At 53.6% G+C, this 26,109-nt stretch overlaps 3 protein-coding genes across 3 annotated transcripts; 2 read left to right on the top strand and 1 right to left on the bottom strand.

Moving 5' to 3' along the window:
- Positions 1-1,830: 1,830 nt before the first annotated feature.
- Positions 1,831-4,245, bottom strand: B0T15DRAFT_570480 (uncharacterized protein; the record flags this gene model as incomplete). Its single annotated transcript, XM_062870838.1, has 9 exons — positions 1,831-1,860; positions 2,027-2,127; positions 2,176-2,321; positions 2,556-2,641; positions 2,703-2,813; positions 3,223-3,324; positions 3,422-3,757; positions 3,843-3,904; positions 4,164-4,245. The coding sequence occupies 9 exons, from the start codon at positions 4,243-4,245 to the stop codon at positions 1,831-1,833; spliced, it is 1,056 nt and encodes a 351-aa protein (XP_062725555.1).
- A 3,985-nt stretch (positions 4,246-8,230) lies between these two features.
- Positions 8,231-8,764, top strand: B0T15DRAFT_506515 (uncharacterized protein; the record flags this gene model as incomplete). Its single annotated transcript, XM_062867583.1, has 3 exons — positions 8,231-8,347; positions 8,416-8,560; positions 8,601-8,764. 3 exons carry the CDS (start codon positions 8,231-8,233, stop codon positions 8,762-8,764), a joined length of 426 nt encoding a protein of 141 aa, XP_062725554.1.
- Positions 8,765-14,379: 5,615 nt separating this feature from the next.
- On the top strand, positions 14,380-15,028 carry B0T15DRAFT_516473 (uncharacterized protein). Its single transcript, XM_062868257.1, has 2 exons — positions 14,380-14,413; positions 14,463-15,028. The coding sequence occupies exon 2, from the start codon at positions 14,715-14,717 to the stop codon at positions 14,997-14,999; it is 285 nt and encodes a 94-aa protein (XP_062725553.1). The 5' UTR covers positions 14,380-14,413; positions 14,463-14,714; the 3' UTR covers positions 15,000-15,028.
- The last annotated feature ends 11,081 nt before the right edge of the window (positions 15,029-26,109 follow it).

Below are 26,109 nucleotides of genomic sequence, written 5' to 3'. Positions count from 1 at the left end.
CCTGTGGGAGACGGCGTGGAATTACCACCGTGGGTTTGACTGGCACAAGGAGTACGATGCGATGATGGTACGTGGAGAGAATGACGAGTGGACCGTCAAGCAGGCGGCCGAGGACGATGAACACCTGTTGCGTACTTTTCTTTGTTATGCTTCTTTTGCGGTTTCTATGTCAACAATTGCGGATATGTTGGGCTTTTTGTCCTTGACGTTGATTTGTAGAACTATTGTAGCGGCGTGGCTAGTATATGAAGGGAAGGTGGGAAGAGGGGAAGATGGGAAGAAGGGAAGAAGGGAAGAATGGATGACGGGATGACCGGACGAGGAAGGGGGATGTAGATACATCATCTCCGGCACTCAGTTCCCGCTGTTGCTTATTTGTAGATACTATCTATAGTACTTCCATTCTCAGCTTTATCAGACCACATGTTTGGGTGCGCACTCAGAACACTCCAGGTTCAGAGTTAGAGGGCTCGTGGTCCCGTCCTGACAGGAGTTACTCGATGTTACGGTACTGCTCTCTTCTGCTAGTCTACGTGTTCTTAATGATCGGAACTGATCTGAGTGTCCTTACCCCGCGGCAAATGCGACATGGTCGTACAACCCCTCTACAGTACAGTGCCAACTTCTGTCCTTCATCTGTAGGCGACGTCAGCCAGCTCGAATGTCACCATGGCTTCATAGTGCAACTAAGAGGTCTACATCTGGTAACCATAGACCTGGGCAGTGGCCGGCCGCGAGAAATACCCAGCCCACCGCATCGGGTGGCATTCGCCTACCTTAGAGGAGATCCTCCTCGCTCCACATGCCCGATTCATGGTACTTTAGTCTCAATCCAAGCTTGCCTTTTGAACCCCCAACCACAAGCAACCGCGTCGCCAAGATGACATCGACGGGCTCCCCTGGCTCCATGTTACTCGATCAGCATAAATTGGAGATCTCGACGGGTTTGCGGGTTGTCCAACGCTCTCAGTATAAATTCACTGGATCCATGGTGTGATATGGGAGGGCGGTTGTGCTGTCAGCCACTTCAGCGGTGTGGGTGTTGCACCTTCAACTCGATGGAATGTGCCAAAGCACCGGGTGGCCACGGAGCTGTTGAGCGGTTGCAAACGATCTTCTGCTGTCGAGTGTCACTGCTGCTTCCATTTCCCTTGCGAGATCCGCATCCGGGGGCAGGCTCATGTCATATGCAGCAATCATACGGACATCTATACTTGGCCGGGTATGCCACATAGTATATACTTCTTGTCGTTCCTGCCCCGCCTTGGAGGATGATGACACGCGTTTCTCGTCCTCACCCAGAGAGGTCATGGACGGCGTCGAGACACTCGAAAAAGGAGCAATTCTGTCCGGTTAGCCCACGATGGCTGGCGAGTGGTGGCGGAAGGATTCCTCGGCCGGATAGATGATTCTGTGTATCAGCGTTAGCACATGTCGGCAGGCTTCCCGCATGGTTGTCTGGGGCTGGCTTCTGGAGGTATTGGGGTTTGTCCGGGGCACGGCGCACCGTGGCCCGGGAGCTTGGTACTAAGGAGGTTCTCTTATACCTTCAGACCCTCGCTTTGGCTTGTTTGTAGCAACCTCCGTGTTTGTCCCCGTGGATCTCATTGGGTTTGGGCGTATGCCGTAAATGGACAAAGTACTACTAGTAGTACCAAATGACTCCGCGAATGTTGACACCCCCCACCGCGAAAGGCTATCGTGTCTTGCAAAGCTTCGTGAAGTCGTCCCCGCCATGGTCCCCAGCGTCTGAGCAGCGCCTCTAAGTGCCATCCAGAATGCCTGACTGAAGGCTTCGGATGCCTTGCGCCCCGTCGCACCTGCCGGTTCCTAGGCCCGCCAGGGCACTTTCTCGGGCCCCTATACTATACCAGTATCCACGGTGCCGACGGTGCCATCAAATTATAGCTGTGGCTTTGGCTGATTCGCTCCAATGGGGTTGCTCTAGCTTAACTATGACCGCCGGCTGTTAGCTCTTCCTTCCCCCGGGGCGCCTTATAGGGTGTGGCGAACCTGGATACCTCACCGTCCCGCTCGCATCCATGCTCCTGGAGACTGCGGTTGACATGGCGTTCCACGGCCTCTGCAACGGCGCAAAGACAACAGGGTTGGGAGCTTCTTGCCGGCCTCTATAGGCAGTTCAACTTGTAGACGATCTGTTCAATGCAAACTTACATGATGTCTCTGTCATTTCAGAACGGCCCACGGGATGGCGACTGCCGGTTCTTTCCACTGACTCGCGGTCGATCGTGGCGGTCGAGGCCGGCGACCCTTCGCCAATGGCGCCCACGGGGTTCGCGCAGGTGCGGTGATGGTCGGAACTGGATACTAGCAATGTTCAGGCAAGCCGGAGAAGTTGTTATATGTGTAAAGAAAGGTGTGAAATGAGCGATAAACACGAAGACCACAAAGCGCATGGATCTGCAGAAGGAATAGTACCTCCTAGTTATGGTGCATCTCTTGCTGCTATGTGTAAGAACGAAAAGCTAAACCACGGATGGCTGGCTCGACCACACTTACATGAGGGAAACCCTAACCCTCCTGTACCCCCTTACACCCTCCGCTCCTCGGATGTACCCGCTGGCCCTCGCAGAGCACCCAAGCCCAGTTCGCCGTCTTGCGAGTTGCGGGGGTCGCGGCTCTGCCATCAGATAGGATGCCACCGGTCTGGAATCCTCCCCTGGTCTGTTTCACATGTATACCGTGGCAAGAGCCGGAGCGCTATCGGAGCCAGGTCCAGCGGCGCCGTTCACGACCAGGTCCTGCTCGAGTATGTCACCCCGAGGGTGGTAGAAGATCTTGACACCGTTGTCCTAACGTATAGTAGCTATCATGTACTCTTGCCCAACTGCTGGATGTATAATTCCATTCAGTCAGTCGTACACTATCCGACAGCAAGCCTTTGGGGTGTGGATTAGGGCACATGCCACCGGGCTCCAAAGCGCTGATTCTACTATTCGAAGAAACCCTTTGATTTGATGAAAATAGTGGCATAGACTACAAGCTAGGCAGGTACTGGAGGTACCGGTACAGTAGGAACAGGGGCAGAAGACTAGGAAACAGGCTCTCCATGTACATAAGGAACAAAGGCCCCCTGAGTCTCAGACTCCTCAAGAAAGTAATACAACGTGTGTGACCCCTTAAGTTCAACAAGATTCGTTCGAGCGTCGGAGACCGCGGAAAGGGAAACTCGACGAGGACGAGGCCGTCTTGATGACCCACTATCCACCAGTCTCCTTGTCGCAGAAGATTGCCGTACTTCTTCAGGTTGATTCTGCGTGTCGCCTGGTCTCTTTGGCTTCGGTGCTCGTTTCGAGGGATGCACTGCTCAGCGTGGTCTCGCAGTTGGTAGAGAAAGGTGTTTTTGGCGTAGAGGATGCGGGTACCCTCATGCCCTCTCTCACCAGGGCCCGATACGCACTTTCTCGTTCCAGAATTGGCGAGGATCTGTGGAAGAGTCGAGTTCCTCGTGCATCTCGGTCACAAACAACGAATTGACGTCGTTGAATCTAAATACGAAGGTGATGGGCGCCTCCAAGACTTTGGCTGAGACGTCCCAGGCGGTGCTGGCGATGACCGAGATATCGTAGACCACGCCGTCCTTAGCTGCTTTGGAATCCGTGTCGTTGGGGAGAAAAACGGCAAGGATGTCTTTCAGCCGGCTCGCACGTTGCGTGTTCTTGTGTGAGCGGTATTTTGTTGCTTCGGGGCTGTTGACAATGTCCCGAATGAGCTTCGCGCGGCGCTCAATGAGAGCCTGTCGCTCATGTAGTTTAGAAGCTGTATATTAGAAGAATTGTTAGTAGAAGGACTACGAGGGGGGTTCGATTCTCTCCACTTACCGTCAATGGCTTCCACCACACAATACTCGTGCACCCACCATCCTCGTACCACCAGCGTCCTCCTACAGCCACCATACTCTCACCAAACAATATTCATACAACACCATCTCCGTACAACCACCATCCCCTCACCACACCATACTCGTACAACCACCAGAAAAATACACCCACCATAATCATGCAGCCACCGTAATCGTATAACCACCATAATCGTACCACCACTATAATCGTACAACCACCATCATCGTACAACGACAATACTCGTACAAGTACCGTACTCGGACAAACACAGTGTTAGTACAACCGCAGACAAGTATTTACCAAACATCTGCAAGTGCCTGGCCAGGTTCTCGTTGGCCTCGCTCAGCTTAACGGTATTCTTCACCAGCTCCAGCTCCGTCATGTCGTAATCAAACGAGACTAAAAAGCCTCGTGAAAGCCCAAGTTGGCGGTAAAGGGGAGAAGACTTTACCGACAGTGACGATGCCGGGACCACTCGAAACGCTCCGGCTTACCGAGGCGAGATTGGCGAGCCAAGGAATAAGAGTATCCTGTCTGCGCTGTAAAGCGGCCTTTGAGACGGGTGATGAAGTTGCGCCCCGCCCTCCCCCCCCCCCAACAAAAACCACCCGGACAGGTATTACCTCGCTTCTTTGCCTTGCTGCAACATTGGTTCTTGTTTTCTTTCCTTTTTTTCTTCAAGTATGTCCTGTCACGTAGACAGCCACCCCTTCCTTCAGCGCAAGCCCAAGAACCGTCTGAACTGGCGTGCAGTCTTAGTGTCGAAACAGGTTGGATTGAAGCGACCAAGAGTAGCGGAGACGACGATCCAGGGAATCGGCGATGTTGCCAGCAATCAGTGAGCCCATGAGGCAGCCGAGGTGATGATGCCAGACATGCCCTGTCCTGTTCTGAGCACCATGCCCATGGTCAAGGATAACCAGGGTTGGAGGCGCGGGAGTATCACCAAGGGCATTTATGCCGCTAGGGCGGCAGGAGGACTCACTTCACTAGGCTCGACGACTGCGTTGGGAGCCCTGGATTTTGTGTCTTGCTCGGAAATCTTTCTTGCGGATTTCGAGGGCCCAGTCAGGCTCTGTGATTGCGTTGGGAGCCGCGGCTTCTGTGTCCCGCTCGGAATCCTCCTTACGGACTTCAAGGACCCAGTCATGGGCACTGCTCTCGAATTTAGCTATTGCAAATCAGAACAAACGGCTGCAATTGCTTACCCCTCTGGGCACGCGTCGTCGCAATCTCCAGTGCTTGACCTCGAATTCTTTCATCCGAAGGATCCATTCATCCCAACTCTGCTGGTCTGCTGCATTGTCTGCCAGGCAGATGAAGTTGCGGATCAATGTCGATCTCGTCCGAGTGGATGTTAATCCACTGTTCGTCGTCAATTCCGTCAGGAGTGAGTAGCATCAGATCCAGAGACGGCAATTCGATGCCTACTAGTTGCCCAAGCACAACTGAACGCTCATGCAGGAAGCTCCTCTCTGCCATGGGTCCGGTCGGAGGGCGACAAAGCTCCTCCAGCAAGGCCGCGCGCTCCTCTGGCGCAGTGTGAATCTGCAGCCAGAGGTAGCGCTTATTGCTGACCTGTTTCTGCAGAACCTGCTATTGATTCTTAGTACCACTGTCCACGAGCCTGATGTTACTGGTGAATGCTTACGGCTTTCAACCACGGGGCTATCGCGATGTGGCCTTCAGCCTGGACTTGGGATCAAATTTTGGTCTCAACGCGGTCTAGGTCGTCGAGCATCTCAGTGCCCCTAGAACATCCAGGATTGGCTTGGTGAGCAGCCAGGAATCGACTTTCTTAACGTGCTCGTTTTCGACCAGCTAGCCGCAGTTTCGGACTTCGTCGAGATGGAATCCGACCTGCACATTGCGGAGCAATTTGTGCTGTTGAATGTTGCTCTTTCGTATTTCTGGGGGAGCTGTTATCCCATGAAGTTGTATTTGCGATCCGCATACCGGTCGACCCATCGCGGATGTGCTTGCCCCTGAGGCTGAGGTCGTTGCGCCAATAGTAACGTCGCCTGGATTAGAGGGACTATCCGACCTCGCGCTACGTATTTGCCATGCCAGACACAATAACGCCTGCATCGTAAGACTTCAAGGTGGCCAGAAGGGGGGCAGGTGGGGACGGGGGGCCGGGTGGATGTGTAGGTACTTACATCTTAGCGTTCTCCTTTTCTTTTGTTCTAATTTTCTTTCCACCATGAGGTGACTTCATGGCGGAGACGTCTCAACCCTGGCTGAGCCGCCGTGGCACGTTCGGGTTTACCCGGTAGTCGGGCGACTCGGGCGTGGTTGGCGTCATTGCTTTCAAGACTCGCTGCGCATGCAAGCGGCTGAAGGCCGCTTAGAGTGCTCGGAAGCACGAAAGGCAGCCTTACCCGTGACCTTGACGAGTGTGCCAGATGATCACCTTCTTATTTTGGCCATGGCCTTCCGACAGCTGCTGATTTGGTAGCGGCGGGAGAAGAGGCGAAGGGATGATGAGGATATCGTCTGATCAATATGTCAATAAGATGCTGCTGGTAGGACACGCGGAAGGGATGATTGTGGCGAGAGTCTTACATAGTCTAAATTTCTTAAGTCTTCTCAAGTGTGTCGTTTGTCAAGACATTTCTAGTCGCAACGCGCCTCCACACAATTTTGGTAGCGTCAAACTTGACAACTTCTTGAATGAGAAGAACCATGCGCGTCAAGCCGGTGCCAACTATGGCAAGTGAGATGGGGATTACCCTTCCCTTGATCATGCGGGCTCAGAGCTTGACTCCGAGGTCGTGGCTGGGTGGCTAGCTGTACTGATCCTTAGGTACTGGTGTTGTAAATCAAGGACTCAAATGAATAAAGGTGTACAGATAGTGAATCCTAGGAAGAAATATGGAAAGTAATAATGGGACAGCCACCCAGGCGGTAAAGAAAGAGGTGGAATAATGGAATAGGAATTGGTCGGTTTGTTGTGCGTAAGAGAAGTCGGGTTCATTCCTTGCGCAGTGCCCTCGTGTAAAGAAATCGACCAGCAGCCCACCCCAACAAGGGTGGCACCTGCCAAACCGAGTCCTCAACGCACCACGGGGAGCATGTCCCGCCCTCCGTAGGACTGGGGGCTCGCACAGTAGTACAGAGCCTACGAACAAGGACCATTCCCCGCCTCTCCGCACTCTAAACAGGGCATCTCTCTGAATATCCATTTCTCCGAGCACCAAGCTCCTGGCCCTAATACCAGGTAGATCTGACTGCCCCTCTCCCTTGGCTCGTACCATCAGCAATCGCCAGTGGTTCAGGCAAAGGCTCGATAGCAGCACCACCGTTTATCCAACCAACAGCGACAAGGAATTTACTATCTCAACACTGAGCTATTTAGATACCCGGCAACGCATCGGACGATTCAAAGCTAAGACTACAGCCCCTGCGGAAACCGTCGCTTCGCGCTCACCGCTCGGTACACTTCATCCTGAGAAGATGAAATCAGCATTACCCGGGAGCAATAGTGCCCAGATGCGGTTTGGCAGACACGCACCCCCTCCCACAAGCCACTGGCAAGTTCCATTCCCATCTTGCAATTCCGATTATCTGCCTTCATTGGGCCCCTCGCATACAGAGTGGAATAGAAGTAGAGAAGCCTCATGAAAACTAACCTGCTTCAGTGACCCAATCCCGATGGAAGTCGCCGAGCAAGGAAGACAGCCGCGCGATGGTGATGGACAAGCTGTGCGTGTGGCTGAAAAAGCGCGGGGTGATTGGCCTCGAAGATTATACGGCCGGCCAGAAGCAAAGAGTTCCTCTTTGGCGAGATCAAGTGTGGCATCCGTGGCAGGACAAACGCCCTTGCATGTCACTGCTGACTTAATCCTGCTCCTCCTGACGCAAGTTCAGACTGGAGCCCGAGGCAAGGGGATGAAGGCTGCTTGGGAGCGCCGGGAGTCTTGTTTCCGTTGCCAGAAGAAGGGCATCGCCGGCGAGGTAACCCACCCCCTTAGCGGTGCGCTGCGAGAAGAAGAACAAGGGCATCGAGTGCGAGCTGGCTTAGACCCTCCCTTTTCATTCTCTTTCTTTCTTTTGTTTTGAGCTTTTCTTTTCTTTTTCTTTTCGTCTCTTCAGATTTGTGCTGAGTACTAGTAGCCTTCAAAGACTCTGGTTCAGGATCGGGTGGAAGTATGGGAATGGGATGGCAGCTGCTGGCTGTCCAAACGGCCAAGATCACACTGGCGATTACCGGAAAGATGACACGGCTCCCGGGATTGCCGACTTGAACAAGGAGCCAGTTCCACGGAAGACGAAGACGACCTAGAAGATCTGGACACAAACCCCGCGGGCCAGTCCACCCGTTTATCGGCACTGGGACTTTTCCTGCGATCCTGGTGCCTATCCCCATGTTTAGGTGGACTATTCCCACTCTCACCCCGGATCTGCGTCTTGGTGGCACCCGCCACTCAATCCCGGCAATCCAGATGTCGAGGTCCAACAGCGGCCGGTCTGCAAGCAACACGGTAAGTTGCTTGTGCAAACTTCTATGCTGTGTTTGTCGGTCTGCATGGATGCTAATCAAGGGTCGCAGACCGCGCAGCCGCCGAGTAACGCACTCGCTGCCAGCTACTGGAACTATGGCCCTCCTTGGTTCCGTGGTGGATACGTGCAGCAACAACCGTACCCTCGCCAGGTCCTGGATAAGCCTGTACCGGAATCTCTGTACGGTGGTGTTTGTGGGAGAATATTTGTACGGTGGAATTTGTATTTGGGGAGGTTTGTATGGTGAACCCTTCTTGTACGGCGGGATACGCGAGAAGCCATCCGTTCGTGGCTGCAGAAAGCTTGAAGACGTACTGGTGTATGGCTTCGGTGGAGGCAACGCAGTTGACGATTACCGTACCGGACCGGAAGGATTTAGGGGCAGGAGACTGGGATGAAAGGACCTAGAGGAGGGCATGGTCGGAGGAGGACCGGCAATGGAGCCACACTCGATGCACACATAAAGGACCGGTGTCTTTGAGTTAGGGGTCACACAGGTTGTATTGCTTGCTTGAGAAGTCTAAGAGTCTTGGGGGGGGGGGGGCGGGGGGGGGCATTGTTCCTTATGTACAATACATGGAGAGACTGGTTCTTAATCCTTTGCCCCCTTCATGCTATACCAATACTTCCAGTACCGTGCCTAGCTTGTGGTCTCTGCCCCTAATGATCAGCACAAAGGACGTGGCATTTCGTGTCCAGCCCAGATGGCGCTCATCGTAGCGGTTATTATGCAGGTCCACCAGGATCAGGCGGAAGATCTCTCCGAGATAATGACCCGCAATCATCTTCTCGAAGGCCTCCTGACCAGGTCTCGGCAAGTTACCGTCTTCTCCGATCGTTATTCATCTGCTCTTCTCCCCCTCCACGTCTACGTTCTCTGTCGAAAGGACCGTCGACTGAGATCTGTAATTTGTCAAGAACAGGAGGCGGCCATCCTTGCGCTCGTTGGCATCTACGGCGTGCTCAGGGACGATGCGGAGTAGTTGCTTCGTGAGCGGGTGGGGCTGGATATTGCAGCACCAGGTCAGCAGGTCTCGCCGAGTAGTAGTGATGACTTCGTGGCCGCATGGAGTATCCCGCTCGCGCTCCTTCGGACGCCAACGTGGTCTGTCGCTAGACTCAGACTTGCTTAGGGCAAAGTAAGGTCTCCTCTGCCTCTACCTCCGCTTCTTTCGCCCGAACGTGCGTTCTCGGATGATCCAAGATGTGATATACCTGTAGGTAGAGGAATCCTCCGTTCGCAACCCACGGCGGCTTGTCTGGCCTGTGTCGGTCCCTTTTGGGTTCCCATGGTAAAGGAAGGGAGAATACGCGACTGCGATGACTGCCGCGTTTGCGCATGATTCGAGTAGAACAACTCCGGGCCGAATAGGCAGGCGTCAAGGGGACGAGCAGCATAAATACTGAGAGGCGAGGGACCACTGTCTTTATAATGCCAGGAGATGTGGAATCCGTCCAAGTGAAGCTACTCCAGCACCGGTGTGGCAACCACGACGAGCTCCTAGTCCGACTTAGTTTCTGTTAATCACATGGTGGTAGTTGTGAGATACCGGTTGGCTTACTGTTTCGATCTCAGGTAGCTGGGGTTCCGCCTTCAGACCCTTGTTCAGGCCGTTCATGACTTGATTGACATTGACGACCTAGGTACCGCCGTCCCCGAGGCGGAGGAATGCTCATTTCCGTTGTCTTGTGAAACTCCCCGGCTTCTCATAGCACTCCCTTCGCATCCGACATTGTAAGCTCCTTTTTGGGCTGTCTTTTGAGTTGCTCTTAGCACCTCAATCTTTCCAGATTTCTTGGGGACTTCAGGTTATGAAGGTCCTTTGGACTTTTGGGATCTGGTGCTCGCTCGACTTTGTCGTCACCGGCGACGCTTAGCCTAGGTTCTTTCATCCCAGTTCCTCCTTCATCAGAACCGTTCTTTCATCCCAGCTTTGCCGGTCCCGCTGAAGTTGGGGGATCGTCTCAAGCTCCTCCGAGGGGCTATTAATCCATGGTCTCTCGAAATAGGTCCCCGCCCAACTTCGGTGACCGCTCGTGAATGGGGTCGGGGCTGTTAGTGTACAGGGGTTGGCACGCCCCTCGCAAATGCTCCCGGCACATAAGTTGCGTCGACCATATGGAGAGTCGCGGGGATGGGGGCCACTGGGGCGAAGGACGTGGGAGAGAACTCTGGCTGGAGGCACTGCTGGGAGGCCCGAGGCGGGTCGATGTGCTTGTACATAGACTGCTCGGCATGCCCCCACATGCCTAGACGACAAATGGCTGGGCCGGTTTGTTGCTGGTCCAGGGTGCTAAGGGTGGACAATCAAAACATCAGAGATTGACGGGCTTTCTTTCGCCTCTAAATGTGCTTCAACGCAACCTTCTGGGCCGTACCAGGATGTCTTGCATGCCAGTCGTCCTTGGTATCGATGTCGACGAGGGTGCTGCCCAGGCCCCTGGGAGGTTGAGGTCGACTAAGTTGTAGTCGTTCAAGTCGTGGCCGTAGTACGAGAACGCCGTCAACCTTGAGCGAAACGTTAAAGAGCTAGGTGTTGGCCGGGATATCCAGTGTAGTGACACGCTGTCGTTGACTAGGTTGCGGTGCGAAGATCATCAGAACGCATCCCATACATGCTCTTGATCCAGAGGCTAGAAGAAACCGAGCATCTGCTCGTTTGAGGATTGTGCATTGGCTCGAGTAGTGTCCTATACATTCCACTATCAGCTACTAGTACCAGCCTGACGGCGGCGTTGACGGCTCGACGAGGTCCCTCCTAGCGCGAGGATGCACGGTACACTCACCTTTGGTCTTGATACGATTGGCATTGCGACCTCTGGATATCCAATCCAGCGACAAATATATCATGACACCGTATCCAAACTCAACTGGGTCTGGGGGAGTGGGATCTTACATCGATGGGACGATGACCTATGACCCGAAGACATCCCACAAGATCAACTTTTGAGTCTAAATCGGTGACATCTCCTTAGCGATCTGCCCGGTGATGGCAGTCGCCGTAACTGGGTTTCTGCAAAGACAACCCGTGGCTGTGAATTGTTGACCTGCTCCTTGTCGAGATGCTTGCGGCGTCTGGCGATGAATTAGATGTTGGACGGTTAGGGGGTATAGGTGTACAAGATGAAGAGATTGTAGATGTCTTTGCTAAACAGGTACGGGTCAAATTTGGTCGAGCTGGGTAGGTAGGAACCTAGTATGGTGGGCTGACAACTGCTTCCGGGTCAGACCGACTCGATTGACGAAAGGTCCAGGCTTACTACTAAACACTGTTGCCTCCAGGCGAGCGAACAGCCATTCCCCGGCGTGAAGGCACTACTAGTACTGAAGATGACCGAGTCAGACAAGGAATATAAGAACCGGGCATCCTTTGTTGCAGTGTGTAGGGTGCAGGTCAGGGCCAGAGAAAAGAGTGGGAGAGTCATGATGTGTATGCTCGGGTGATATGTGTGGGCCTCCTTCCCCCCTCCTCTTGTGCGCCCTGCTCTGGCCATCACCTCTACGGCAAATCAGACGCATTCTTACGAGGGGATTGGTACACTTCCCATCATTGACTTGACTCATTTGATGCATTCGATGCACTCGATGTTGAGGTGGCGATGCACTTCGTGTAGGAAAAGGAATAGGAGATGGGCAGGGTTCGGGTTATATGTAGCGCACACCAGAACCACATTCTAGCTGCCCAAGAGACATGCTCTTCTGTCTGGGGGGAAGGTAAACAGAAAGTCTACAAGAGCTTGGTGTTTAACCCGCAGTTTGCATTGCTTCCTTGAGGAGTCTGACACCCTGGGGAGTTGAGATCCTCTACTACTAATATGTACAGTACATGGAGAGCCTGGCTTACAGTCTCCTGCTCCTGCTCTACCGGTACTTCCAAAGTTCCCTGGCTTGTGTTTTCCACGGGTTGTATTGCTAAGTTTGCCCATGTATCAGGTTCGATGTTAGGGAGAGAAAGTGATAAGATATACAACATTAGAGAAGCCTTTTTCTCGGATGTCTTGCCCCCATGCCTCTTCCGCTTCTTCTTATTGTTCGCGTCGACCTCCGGAGCAGCCGTTAAGAACCCGAGTTGGGAGCGGCACTAGGGTCAAAGCGGCACCTGGGAATGTCACCAATAACACAGCATCGTACCATTTGGCTTCGTCCCGGGTCGCGTTCCACTGCCATAGCATGTCCCACCGATCCACGGCTTGTTTCCTGGTCGTGGGCACCGATGTTCGAAATGCAGGCCCAGAGGTAACCGTCCCTTCATCCCGAGATCAGTCCCTCTTCCCTCCCCCCCACCGACAATGCTCGACGAGAGGAAGAGACAAGGTAAGAGAAACGCTCCCTCACACCGGATGAGGTGGCTGAAACCATCCGAACGCGCCGCACCGAGAGTCTCTTCAATGCCAGAAGGCCTTTCAGGTAACCTGGGTGCGCCGCCGGAGTTTGTCTTGATCCGCAGCGTGTTGCAGACGGCCGACATTGCGATCGAGATGAGGAATAGGGAATATCTCACACCTTTTTGTACGTTCCCCATTTCTTTATTCTTGAAGTTCGCAACAACTCGCACCGAGCCTTGGCCTTCTGGAAGCCCACGCAGAACTTTCTTCGGGGTTGAGGGAGCGTCAAGCCTCTCAAGGTCGGTAATCATTCGACCTGTGGCGGCACATCTTTCGGTCATAGCACCATGCGTTCCTTGTCACGCTGACCGCCCCGCACCGATCCTTCCACTCTTCGCTGCTTGCGACCGCAGTCGAGAAGTACTGACGCGGGGCACAAGCGCGGGACGGTTGGAAGCGTCCAACCGCCTTGGACTGCTGGTTCGAGAGCCTATGACGGCATGAAGACTCAATCTGACTACCCCATCCAAGGCTCCGTCACCGTCACCTCGGTACGTCTTCCGGCTCCGTATTCATATGCCCGCGGAGATGGGCGTTGTGAAGGCGACTTTCCTGTCTCATCTTCTTCAGATTTTCTCCGCCCTCTCCGCGGCTTGATCTGAGGAAGGAGTCCCCGCAGAGCCATGTCATCTTCGGCACAGACGCGCTGGCCTTCCTCGGAGGAAATCTTTCACTTTTCTTAATTCCTTTCCACTTGCATGGGCCGGAGATCAGCTATTCTCGGTCCCTTTTCTCGTCCCGGAGGCCCGTGGGAAGGAGACATCAAACTCTCGTCGCCGGAATAGTGAGTGAAATTGCATCCAAAGAGATGGTCATATCCACGTTTCCGAAGATATCTGGTCCCTTCCTTTAGTGTATTGTTTCTTGTTCTTCCTTTTTTGCTTTCTTTCATTTCCTTCCCCTTGCGCGGCTCATTGTTGAGGAGCAACATGGGCCGGGTGTGAGCCTCCACCCGGTCTTTAATCTTCTTCCTATAGGAGGAAGGCGCATGGGCAGGCGATGATCCGTTCCCCTGACCGAGGGATGAAGTGTCATCGGAAGTCCGGATGCTGTTTTATTTTTTGAAATTTCTTGTTCGCTTCTTGAGATTCTCGTTTGTCGTTTTTCCGTCCTTCCTTTTTCGATTGCCTTTCCTCTTGTGCGGCTCTTGCTGGGAAGCCACATGGGCAGCGGATGACCCTCCTCCCGTTGCGGGAACGAAGCTCCCTCCGAAGAGTTCGGCATCTCGGTTCCTTTGGACTACACTCCGAAATGCCGTGCCAGTAGATTGCCGTCCAGGTCGAACAGCTGCAAGGGCTACAGGGCTTGCCGGACTCGCTCCCCAGGTAGACCGTGGAGCGTCTGTGAGAACTGGTGGTAATCCATGTTGTCCCGGCAAGAACGATCATAATCAGAACTATGACTGTGGCCAGCGTCCCGCGACGTCCGTTCCAGACTTCTTCATATTAAGAAGGCCTTCTCTCCGGTCAACGCCAGACCCCGACACTCCCCATACTCCTGTGGCTGCGTCAGCACGGAACATTGCAAACACGGGAGAGACCCTGGCACTTACGGGGGTGCCACAGAGCGATTGCTTTCCGGCTGGTCCACGAAGCCGCCCCTCTGCGGCAGCGCCATAAGGGTGAAACCGCCCTCATCTTGAATAGGCTGACGTTGATAGCCTGCGAAGCTATTAGCATGGGCTTCTTGCCTTGAGGAAGTGCCACTTACCCTCGAGGCCTTCCCTGCGCTAACTTCCACGTTGTCGACACCAATATCCTCTTGTTGGCAACAATACCAACTTTCCTCCCCGTGGGCTTCCTCGCGGCCTTGTCCGTGAGAAGCTCTGGGCTCACGTACTCGGCCGTACCGACAAAAGAAACCGTCCGCTCGCCACCTATCATCTTCGCCCTCCTCCCAGTCTTTCATCTCTTTTCTCTTCTTCCCCGCTGACTACCCTCTCATCCTCCTCCTTCCACCTTGATGCCGCACCGGGCCAGGTTACACTCTTCCCGTTCAGTCTCCCTTCGGCCCCTTTTCCTCCTATCCACTCCTTCTTTCTTCTCTCCTCTTCTCGTTTTTGGCTTTCATTTTTCGGCTCATTTTCTTTCTTCCTTATCCCCTTCTCCTTTCTGTCCTCCTTTTCCCCTTCGCTCTCTTTTCCTTTTTTTTCTTTTTTGTTTTCTTCTCCGTTCTCCTTCACTAACCACCTCCCCAACTAGCCGGACCGTTGCCCTCTTCGCCCACTTCATCTTCCCCCCGAGCTGAAAAGCAACCTAATATACTACCCGATCTCGTCCTCCCATCCATGCTTCTTCTTCTTCGCCACCCCCAAGCCGTTCTTTTTTTCTTTTTTCTTTTCCTCGTTTTCGTTTCTTTCTTTTCTTTTTCCTTTTTTCTTTTCTTTGTATGTTTTCCTTCCCCAGTTCCAGCTCTGCAGCTCTGCCTGCGTGCTGCGGCCCTCGGACCCGGCACTGGCGCTGCCAGGGAGCACGACCTTCACTCCCACCAACCACCTTCCCTTCCAGTCTTCCCTTCTCTCTTAAAGCATCCCCTAACATGCCACCCTATATCATCCCTCCATCCATGCTTCTTCTCTTTTGCCGTACCGCCCATCTCTTCTTCTCTCCTTTTTCTTTCTTTGGCTTTCTTCTTTTCTTTCGTCTTTTCCTTTCTTCTCTGTCCCCCGCTGATCACCTTCCCTCCCCTCCAATCTCCCTTCCCTAGCCCACCTGTCTGTCCTTGCTATCCCTCCTGCCTTGCCACCCTGCTCAAGAGTCCCATTTTCTGTTTTTGTCTTTTCTTTGCTTTTTCTTTTCTTTCTTTTGTTCACTGCTCCCTCACCGTTCTCCCTCGACCGCCTTTCCTTCCAGTCTGCTCTTTGGCCCCACCTCACTATGCTGCCGTTTATTCCTTTCCTCATCTTCCTTCTTTTTCGAACTGAGTGGAAATCCGAGATTGACGGGATGGCGTATTGTGTGGAGGAGCAGTGCCACTTTGAATTCCGTTGTCGACATCCATTGCGCCCGAACTGGAGCCAGAACCAGTCGTTGACATCTGTCTGCAGCCCGTCGAAGGCTCCGGTTGCTGAGATCGCACCGGCCGATGAATCTTGTAGCAGGCCATGCGGAAGGGGTCGATGGAGCCCTCCGGGGCGTTGCGGATCCGCTGGTTGTACTCGCTCGAACACCGGTCCTGCATCTGTCGCTTGAGTCGGCGCTCTTCGCTCGACGCATAGCTGTTGATGTAGCCCGAGAAGGTCCGGTCGATGCTGCGGAAGTGGTTCTTGTGGTTGTTGACATACTGCGCTGCCTCGTTCATGAAGCCCGCCCGCAGCAGATAGTAAACAATGGCCCACACGTATTCGCCATCGGCCTGCTGGAGGTCGACATTGCCCGGCACTGGCGTCTTCCGGGCGATGCGGAGCCGGATGTACGCCTTGATCTTGCTGACGACGTCGGGCAAGCCTCGCCGTCCTCTTCACGGAAACTGACAGATGCCCTCGCCCTCGCTGCCTATCGAACTTGGAGTCACCGCTTGGAACCGACGGGTAAGGACATGAACCATCCACTTGCTTGAAGCTAAGAGGGCATTTCCGCATGCAGTCTCTTGCTCCGAGTCGGCGATCCGGCGTGGCACAACGTGCGGTTCCAGTTTCCCGACTTCGCCATCGCCGACAATGAGAACGTACCATACCCGGGTCACCGTCTACCGTAAGCCCTAAGCTGGCACGCCGTTGCCTATCATACCAGGCACCGCGGACTGGTTCAGCTGCGAATAGTACACCACCCTTATGCATGTGTCTTCGACCGCACAATGCAGGAAGGAGCCGATCAGCCTGCCTTTTCGTTAGTGACTTCAAGGTGGATGAAGCATTTCAGAGGGTGAACACTTACCAGTCGCGTCGACGGAGGGAGATGATATACTTCGTGTCGTCCTCCGGGTGCGGACGGTTGCGTGATCTTGAAAGACTAGGCGCTGGTGAAAGTAGGTGCGGGCCGGAGAGTTGACAATGCACAGGGCCTACTCGCCGCGACTCGCCTCCTGGTCATTTGCAGTGATATTGCAAATGAAGCCCCAAAGGTCCCCATCAGCTTACCCCTCTGGATGCGCATCTTGAGCTGTCCTTCGATGGGTGGTAGGTGGTGGCAGTATTGCACGCAGAAGCCTCGGATCATCGAGAACAGCGTGTTGGACTCGTCCGCCCACTTCAAAGCCTCTGATTTGGAAAGGTCCAGTCTCCCCTACCGCTCTAGCTCCCGCTCAAAAACTGTTAGATCGATTAGCTCGCCTGAGTCAACCGCACCACCTCTCTTCATCGCTTCGAGGCTTCCCCGGTTCGCCTTGACTCGCCGTCTGGTAGCCTTCTGTGAAGGGCTCTGAACTTCCGATGGCGGCCACGAAGGTTCCGGTCTTGCATGTCGTGCGGTATTCAGTGGTGAGGATGCTTGCAGAACCGTTTACTTGCGGCAGTGTCCAGGGTCTAGTGTGTTTCTGCGTTTTCTCTTGTCTTTCCTTCCTGCAGATAGTCTTGAGCGCGAGGAGGTAGATGTCCGGCAGGGGCTTGTCGCGACCCGGGCCGATGCGCGTGTCGTCACCGAGCACGCAATATCCCTATCACGGAAGACATGGCGACAACGACTTCCCGGGATATTGAAGGATTGATCCCGCTGGACCTCATCCTTGGCCGCCTCAGCTGATTCCTGGATCTCCGCAAGCTGCGCACCTGCTATTATGTCAGTGACCTGGAGCACAACAGCCAATGGGTGGTAGCACACAAGCACTAGGTACCTTGTCTATCATGTCAGCCCCTGCTCCTATGCTCTGCCCCGTCGAGCTACACGTTAAAGGTTCCACGTAGCTTGTACAGGAAGCCGTTGGTTTGGGTGGGGTGTGGGCAGAAATGCGATGTCGCAGATCGGCCTGTTTGTTTATTAGTACCTCTTAAGACTAATAGGGTATTAGGAGCTAAACAGTACTGACTTGTCACGGCGGAGGGAGATAATGTACTGGTTTGGGAAATTGTTTCGAGAAAGGCAAGACGAGTCTTCGGCCAACTTCATCCAACATGCGAGGTCTATCTTGGCGATAGCCAGGAGGAACAACCTATTGGTAAGGTGTCCGGTAGGCCGCCATAATCGAGGGGAAAACGCGTCTCACAAACCGCCTGATATCGAGTCTCAGAGTCCCTCCGAGGCTACCTTTCCAAAGCGTAAGTCGACGAGTGGACAGAAGAACGGGCAGTAGAGCGGCACCACGAGCTTGGTGCGTACAGCATTGTTGTCCTCGTTGGGCTTCTCTCTTGCTTTGTCGGTTACGAACTCCTGGATCCGGCTCTCCAGCTCCTGGAGCTTAGTCTTGTAGTTTTCCTTGAGCACCGTGACCGGCTTCGGGACACGATTGGGCTGACGGCGTGCGTCCACGGCGACGAACGTCTGCCCTTCGGCAGCCAGCCAGGGCTCGAGAAGCTCGACGACTGCTCTGGAAGTTAGCTCACTTGCCCCGGTGACGCTTCGAGCCAAGGGCTTCGCTCAGCCGCACCTCTCGCGTCATCTCGAAGACGATGGCATATTTGATGCCATCGGAGAGGCCGGACCAGTTGGGCGCTTCCGCCGGGTTCGTGGAGATCTGACTCGTTTGTTAGCATCTCATTTTCAGGGGCCGGCAAACGGGGGGCTCATGGTCTCACCTACAGCAGCCTACTATCTTGTTGGACTCATCGCCATCTATAGTGGGAAGGGAGTTTAAGCCCGTGGCGGGGGTGACGCAGAGCTTGACACGGCAGTTGCCGCCGCAATGGAGTGGCTCGGCCAAGCCTAACGACATCGACAAGGCGCGCAGCACCATCCGCCAGTTTTGACGCGACTGGTCCGCTGCGGGGGCGCGGGAGCGGGCGGCATTGACACAGACAGTTCTGGCATCGGTCGTTCCGTTGCAGTCCTCTTCGCGCGCGAGGGCGCCGATGTCAGCATTGTCTATCTTCCCGAGGAGCAGCCGGACGCCGAAGACACCAAGAAGATGGTGGAGAAGGAAGGGCGCAAGTGCCTGCTGATCCCCGGCGATCTGATGGACAACAAGACATGCAAGGAAGCGATCCAGAAGCACGTCGACGCCTTCGGTGAGATTCACGTGTTGGTCAATAACGCGTCCAAGCAGATCATGTGCGACGACTTTGCGGAGATCGACCTCGACAACGTCGAGAGTACGTTCCGGACAAAGTGCTGCAAGTCCTTCCCGGGCTGGTACTGGGGCTGGACGTTGCTCAGGACATCCTTGAGGGTCTCATCGTCGATATACAGAACGTCGTCAATGAAACCCTCATAATCACCCTCGAGGATCTTCATGCCGAGCAGATGCGTGCCAATGGCGTAGGTTCCGAAGCGCTGGAGACCGAAGTAGTTAATGTAGCCGTTGTGCTTGAGATAAGCCAGTCCGCACTCGACCGACTGCTGGATCACCTTCATGCGGTGGGCCAGAGAGCAGTTGTTGCCACCCAGGGGCTGGCAGTTCTTCAGCGTGATGACAAATTCGTTGCCGCCGTGCTGGCCAAGCTCAAGTGGCTCCTTGCGGTGCTCAAACTGCCCAACCTTGACACTGGTAATACGGGAGTTGATCCAGATCAGATTTTTGGCCTGCTGGCCTATCCTCCAGACATGAGCTTATAGCGGAAGAGGGCCCTAACTTCATTCGTAGTCTCAGTGTCCTCATCGCTTGCGATTGCCCGGCCTGGCTTCGATCGACCTGGTTGGTCTGCGCGACCTTAGTAAGCCGGTACTTTGTTGTACAGTACGGCCGTACCTAACCGCAACTCTTGCCGTGTGACGTGTCAGTCGCTGCCGGCATTTGTTCAGCCTCATGTTTCAGCGAGATCTGCTTGTCCTGGGCTCATGATATCTGGGCTTCCCTCTGTACCCCGGAATGCATCAGAAGGCAAGGGGATGGTGGTGCGGGGAGAACTCGAAGTCAATTTACGGCCTTATCCCCGGCTGTCCTTCTCGAAGATCTCCCACGATCGATCTCCCGCCCGCGCTAGTCCCTGGCGGTGGGGAGTGGAGCGGGACATGGTGATTGTGTCTCACTCGCACCCTGACTTAAGTCGGGTCTGGAAGACGTGGGCAGACCAGCCAGCGTGCCCACGCCCAACCCCAAATTTTTCAACTCTGGCGCCAAGGTCGGAATACTCTTCGCATGGCGTATTTGGGCGTATGGAGCCCCGACGGATTTGCGAGCTACCGGCTTCGCTTCGCCGGGCAGCTCTGGCGATACAGACATGGCTTATCTCACGGCGCTCTGTGACATACCAATTGTTTCCTGTCGCGTGGAAATCCGTATGTAAAAGTCCCGTGGCAACAATAGCTCCAGAGGACTTGCATATTGGGTTTTAATGCAAGAGTGGCCTTTGCCCTGAGCAGAACCAGTGGCCAGTCTCTTTGTTTTCGACGCGATTACCGCCCCTGGATATAATGGTCAGCGTCAAGGGTATCAGGACATCGTGGGTTCGGGACAGACCTAGTACTGATGTGGCATGTTCCCCTTGCCTACAGGGGTAACAACATTGTCGTCTTTCCTCGCGAGTGACGAGTCTACCTACCACCTTGGCCAATGTGCGCCGGCATAGCCGCGTGGGCGATGTGGCCGAGGATGACTCTTTCAAGCCGTAGCTATTGCTTAGGCAGTCGATTCGCAATAGTCTCGCCGGTGGGCTCCGCGCCGCCATGTCATTGATATCCTGGAGAACGGATGTGTATGTCAGCTAGATTAGTCGTCGGATAGAAGAAGGATTTATTTCCGATGATCAGACGTACTGTTCTTTACGAGTTGTCGACCTCGTAGATGGGTAGTCTTGCCGAAATTCAGCAGAGAGCGGAGAGTGAACTTAATATGCTCTAATAGAAATAATAAATCTCCGAAGAAACAAATATTCCCGATAAGTAATTCAAAGGACGATGATGAATATTCGGCGTACGAGTTTCTCGACCTGTTTAGCGATGGATTGGGGAAGAGCCTGAGTCGGTTGGTCAAAGTGGCAATGTAACGATGGTACGTGCAACGGGGGTTGGGCTGGCAAGTACGCGGGTAACCGGAGGACGGCCGATGGTGGTAGCATCCACTTTGCGGCCGACCATTGTAAGATCAGAGGCCAGCCTCATAGACAGAGATAGGCAACGATTGCTATAGCACGTGTTTGGGAGCTTTACCCAGGGCAGTTCGTTAGAGTAAAGTACCTTACCTAGTCGGATATGAGTCGGGATGGCAACGTACAACGCTCGAGGACGCATCTTGAGCGTTGTTGGACTGGTCTACCTATAGCGGCAGCTCGTCCACATCAAGACTCACCATCTTCGCTTGGGGACTAGGCGTGCTGAGGTGCGAGTTGGCGTCCACGGTGGGGTAGCGTCGATGGGCAAGGTGAGCGAGCGTCTTGTGGGCTTGCCTGCCCTGGAAGCGGCAGGTCCTCCCCATTTGTCGGACACGCCGGACTGGAAACGTCACCATCCGCTGAAGCTAGCAGGTCAGGATTGTAGATAGGCGGGCCCGGACTGCAGGGTAGTAAGATACTAGTAGATCAAGTCGCTGCTGGACACCCAAGACCTTTGTGATCTGTAAATTCACTGCCCTTCTTTTTAGATGATCTCACTGGAACGTTACGCCAGCTTCTTGGATTATTGCCGGGCACATCTGGATTTGCTCCTCTGTACCATAGAATTCAAACCGCTTATGCCTCCAATCTGCACACTGCAACAGCCTCTGCGACCTCTTGCGTTTCCAGCGTAGCACAGTCATTTTAGTTCCGTTCAAGAATTCTGAGGACATTCACGCCATATATTGAGTGACACTCCCTTCCTCCGGAAGCCAGGCGCCTTCTTGTTCACCACCACTGGTAAGATAGGTAACAACGAATATTCCGATTGACAAAGCAGAACCACCACTAAAGGCAACCACCAAAAAGACCCCCCCAGGTCCTCCAACCGTTCTGGTAGTTTTGTGGGCATTGGAGTCTGCCACAGGTCGTCGAGGATCTTTGCTAGATTCCATTCGTAAGAGGTGTTGGCTGACTATAAGGGAATGATACTGTGGACTTCCTCCATGTTTGATGCTGCACTGAAGCCTACCTACAGTGGGCAGGTAGTCTTTGAGGCGATGGAAACAAGTGCCACACTGCTACCATGAAGGCACTACAATAACAAGCAGCAAGAACTCGGTCATCTCCGGGACTGGCTGCTAAGACGCAGTTGGGGACAGTATGCAATTGTTAGGTCCAGGCATGGAGTTTGGTTGCATTTGATATACTTTGAGGAGCTTCATGACATTGATGGTTTTGACCGCCTTTGTGGACAGTCTGCATGGAAATGATGGATTTGCGTTGTTCGGCCAGGGGAGTCGCAAACGGGTTTTCAGGGGTTAAGACTATGACTGGACCACGACTTCCTACCGTAATTAGGAAAATCTTCTTCTCGTACCCAGCTTTGATGTGTTCAGGCCTGGGCGTTAGTGTCGAATACCAATACCTTTGTGGCCTTCATGTTCCCTGATCCCTTTCATTGCCTCCTGCATTTACTAGGGCACATCATCTACCTCTTCTTCTGCATACCACAATGGCTTTCTTCTCTGCACCTGGTATACTGCGACAGTCTCTGCACGCTCTTCTGCTTCCTGCGTAACGCAGTTCTCCTTTCTGCTTTCCTACTCCCATGTACGGCAGAGGCCCAAGGGGCGTTGTCCAGCACCTCTCCGCCCTTAACAAACGCAACATTCGCCCAACAGAGCAAAGGGCATACATTCTCGGTTCCAATACCGGTGGGTTACAGATCCTCGGTGAACAACCTACGCAGCAGAGGGAGCAGGTTTCAGCCCGGCTGCTCCATATCGATCCATCCAACTGGCGACTAAGTGGAAGCCAAAATGTCACACCTCCACTTCCAGCAAGAATGGACCAACATACCATTCATCATTACCTCCGCCTCCACCTTTGCAGAGAGCAGCACCGCCGGCGCGTCTTCCGGTAGCGAAGACACCTCGTCGGTCAAGACTGTAAATACTACTTTGCAGTACCATCAGGCTCATGGATCGTGGTACTAACAATTGACGGCATAGCATCCAAGGTCAGGTTAACAAGAAGAGCAACTTGTGGCCGCAAGTCCACACCGACCAGCGGGAGCTGGCAGTCGTGCCTGAGCGACTCGCCCGCCCTCCCGTCTGCAGGCGGTCGTGAACTGCGGACAACGGGGCTGGCAACCAATACATACAGGGAACAACGGTACAATACACGCCATGTGATGCAGCCGGCCCTTCTCGTTTTGGTTGGGGACTCGGAATCGTTCGTTACCTGCTCCTCTTCCTCCTGCCCGATTCATAATCGTGGTACGGAAAAATGCAAGCGGATGATCGATCTCTTCCTCGTCAGCGTGCTGTTGGATGCTGGCGCTGGCACGGAATGGAGTTACAGGAGCGCCGGGAATGGTCGTGTCTACAGGCGGTCTGAGAGCATTGCTGTTGCGACTTTGGATATGTTCAAGGCTGTTAGTAGATCTCCCTTCGCCGGCAGACTCCCAGATTCCTCTCCGTGGCCGACTTGGAGCGCAAGGACGTCCCCGTTAAGGTCCTGTTCTAATAGATGAATACGGTCCTAGGCCCTAGCAACGGTGTTACTAGTATTAGTACATCGATTAAGGAACGACAAAGAGGATGAAAGGACCGGTAAGCTACCGCTCAAGGCAGACCCTGACCTTCAGCCGACCCGCGAGGGCAGTACCTGAGCTCGGGCGGGCTGTTCTTTGCGCCGTGCAACGCGACCATGCCCATACTTATGGCGAGACAGCTTGGTTCTCTAACTTGACTGCGGCGGCGACACAGAATACAAGCCTGGTAGCAGACATGGCATCGGACGAGGATTACATGGCCTTTTATTGACACAGCGGGTTCTCATGATCTCGGTGTACTCCAGGAAAACCAGCGGCCCTCTCTTCTCAAGGATTGAGCAATGCCCATAATAAGATAGAGATAAGATGGTATAGGCTAGTACCGGAAATAGATCCTTTACTATCAGATGTTTCAATAGACTGAAAATTCTTAGAAGATTTAAAAGAAGATACTAACTAGCCTAAAAGCCTATAACAAGCTTAAGTAAGAAATCTAGAAGGTATTCAGAGATCATAATAAGAAGTTTTATATAACGTACATGATAAGCGAGCGACGCAGATAAGCGAGCGACGCACTTTCTACCACCCTACAGCAACTATCCTCAATTATAATACAACAACGCTAGCAACCAACTACAATTACATCAGAAATAGATGAATCAGATGATTCTACAGCCTCCTGGCAAGTGCGAGCATTATGGCCAGGCCTGCCGCATACCCTACAGCATCGAACCTTCGTACGAGCCCCCCCTGAACCGCTACCATCCGGCTGCGTTTCCTGCACTGCCTCCCCACCTACGGCGTTCTGATCTAGTAGATCCTTTGCATCTTGCACAGTAAGTGAACCTCCAAGCTGCATATGTGTTTTCTTGGCACGCCGGCGCTTGCTTAGTGCCTTATTGGCCTTGCGAAGCGAAGAGACCTCTGACCGAAGGAGGGCCACCTGGTGCATTACAGCCATCGTACCCTTGGCAAGCTAGTCTATAGCATCCAACATTGAAGTTGGGGAGCTATTTTGATGGTTCGCAATGCGAGTCTTGATGAGCGTTGACTGTGCGTCGGCTTCTCGTGGGTTATGTGGTGTCTGGAAGACCCAGGGTTATGCAGTGCTGGGCCGTGAGGTTGGGGGTGTTGGCGTACGAAGCTTTATATCTAGCTTAGAAAGCACCCGCTCTGGGTCGTATGGCATAAGGCCAGTCCCTGCAAAGCTACCCTGTACGTTCTTCTCTGTTATAGAAGCAAAGAAGGCTTCTCGGAAGGCACAGAGGAACTCAAGCTTGCTGATGTGGTTGATATGCATGCGCATTAAGCCCTCGATCTGGCGACCGTATGCCTGCTTAAGTGGCCCAAAGCAGCCAACATCGAGAGGCTGGAGCCTATAGGAAGAGTGTGGAGGTATGCAGAGTGTGACGATGTTGTTCTCCTTGCAGTAGAGCTTGAATTCGGTTGAGTGGTGGCTCTCGTGGCCGTCGAGGATCAACAACCGGTATATGCCTTTTGTTCGAGGTGCCGTATGGTAATCGAAGTGCTTGATCCAATCCAGACCTACTGCATTGGTAGTCCAGCCATTATCGGTGGTTGCAATGCGCCAGGTAAGTGGTAGGTTGCACTCCCAGTACCAGTTACTCTAGTGGTACTGTGCGGCTAGGATGATGAACGGAGGGATAACCCAGCCAAGGGCGTTGACTCCCTGGATCACAGTCGCCCACTCCCGATTACTAGGCTGAGCTAGTTTTGCCTTGCCACGCCCATCCGAGGTTGTAACCACTATACCCGCGAAGATAACACCTATCATAAACCTAGTCTCATCAAAGTTGTAGACATCGTCATCGACAATCCTATATTTAGCCCTAGTATTCCATATAAGTGCAAACCACTCGCTGATGACCTGTGGATCCTCGCATTTAGCCCTCTGGTAGTTGTACTTGCGTGTATACCGCGTACGGAGCTCTGGCTGGCGTTTGACAAAGTTGTGAGCCCAGCGTTTGCCGATAGGGGGCGCGTCGCGTTCGCATAGTAGGTGGTTGGCCATATCTTCCACACCACTTAATCTAGGTGGGAATGCGCGTGTAGATAGCTCAGTTATATACTGAACTATTGACTTCTCTTCTAGATCCGTGAGCTTACGCGAGTTGGCTAGAATATTGCGTCTTGCAGCACGTCCCTTGCGCCGGTGGCGAATCGTTGCTTCTGGAACGTTGTATAGCTTGGCTACCGCCCGGATACTGAGATTCTCGCTCTGTTTGATAGCTTCGAGGGCTAAAAGAAGCCTGGCTTCTTTTGAGGGGCTACGCATGGCTTGTTGCGGTGGTATTTGGTGGAAAAGTTTAGAGGAGGCGCGTCGCACTGAAAGTGCGTCGCTCGCTTATCTGCGTCGCTCGCTTATCATGTACGTTATAAGAGTAACGTGGTTGATAAGCGAATGCTCCAGACAAGCGAATGCTCCACAAAGTTGCACCTATATAACAAAATGTATATCAATCCCACCAAAACCGCTTCAAACAAATGAAACTACTCGGAATCGTCTTCCTCAGACGTTTCCACAACTATTTGACAGGTACGCGCATTGTGACCAGGTTCGCTGTAGGTGCCATAGCGCCGCGCGCGCGTCTCGACCCTCGGCTTCCGACCACTACCCGCCCGTGTTTCCTCCTTTATCTGCACCTCAACCTCTCTCTGACCCTGCAAGTCCTTTGCATCTTGTACAGTAAGCAATCCTCCTTGTCGGAGCCGTTGTT

Source organism: Chaetomium strumarium (genome assembly GCF_033439665.1).
Source record: "Chaetomium strumarium strain CBS 333.67 chromosome Unknown B0T15scaffold_1, whole genome shotgun sequence".
Lineage (NCBI taxonomy): Eukaryota > Fungi > Ascomycota > Sordariomycetes > Sordariales > Chaetomiaceae > Chaetomium > Chaetomium strumarium.
The sequence above is the reverse complement of the archived record's forward strand: the minus strand, read 5'-3'. Positions and strand labels throughout refer to the sequence as shown.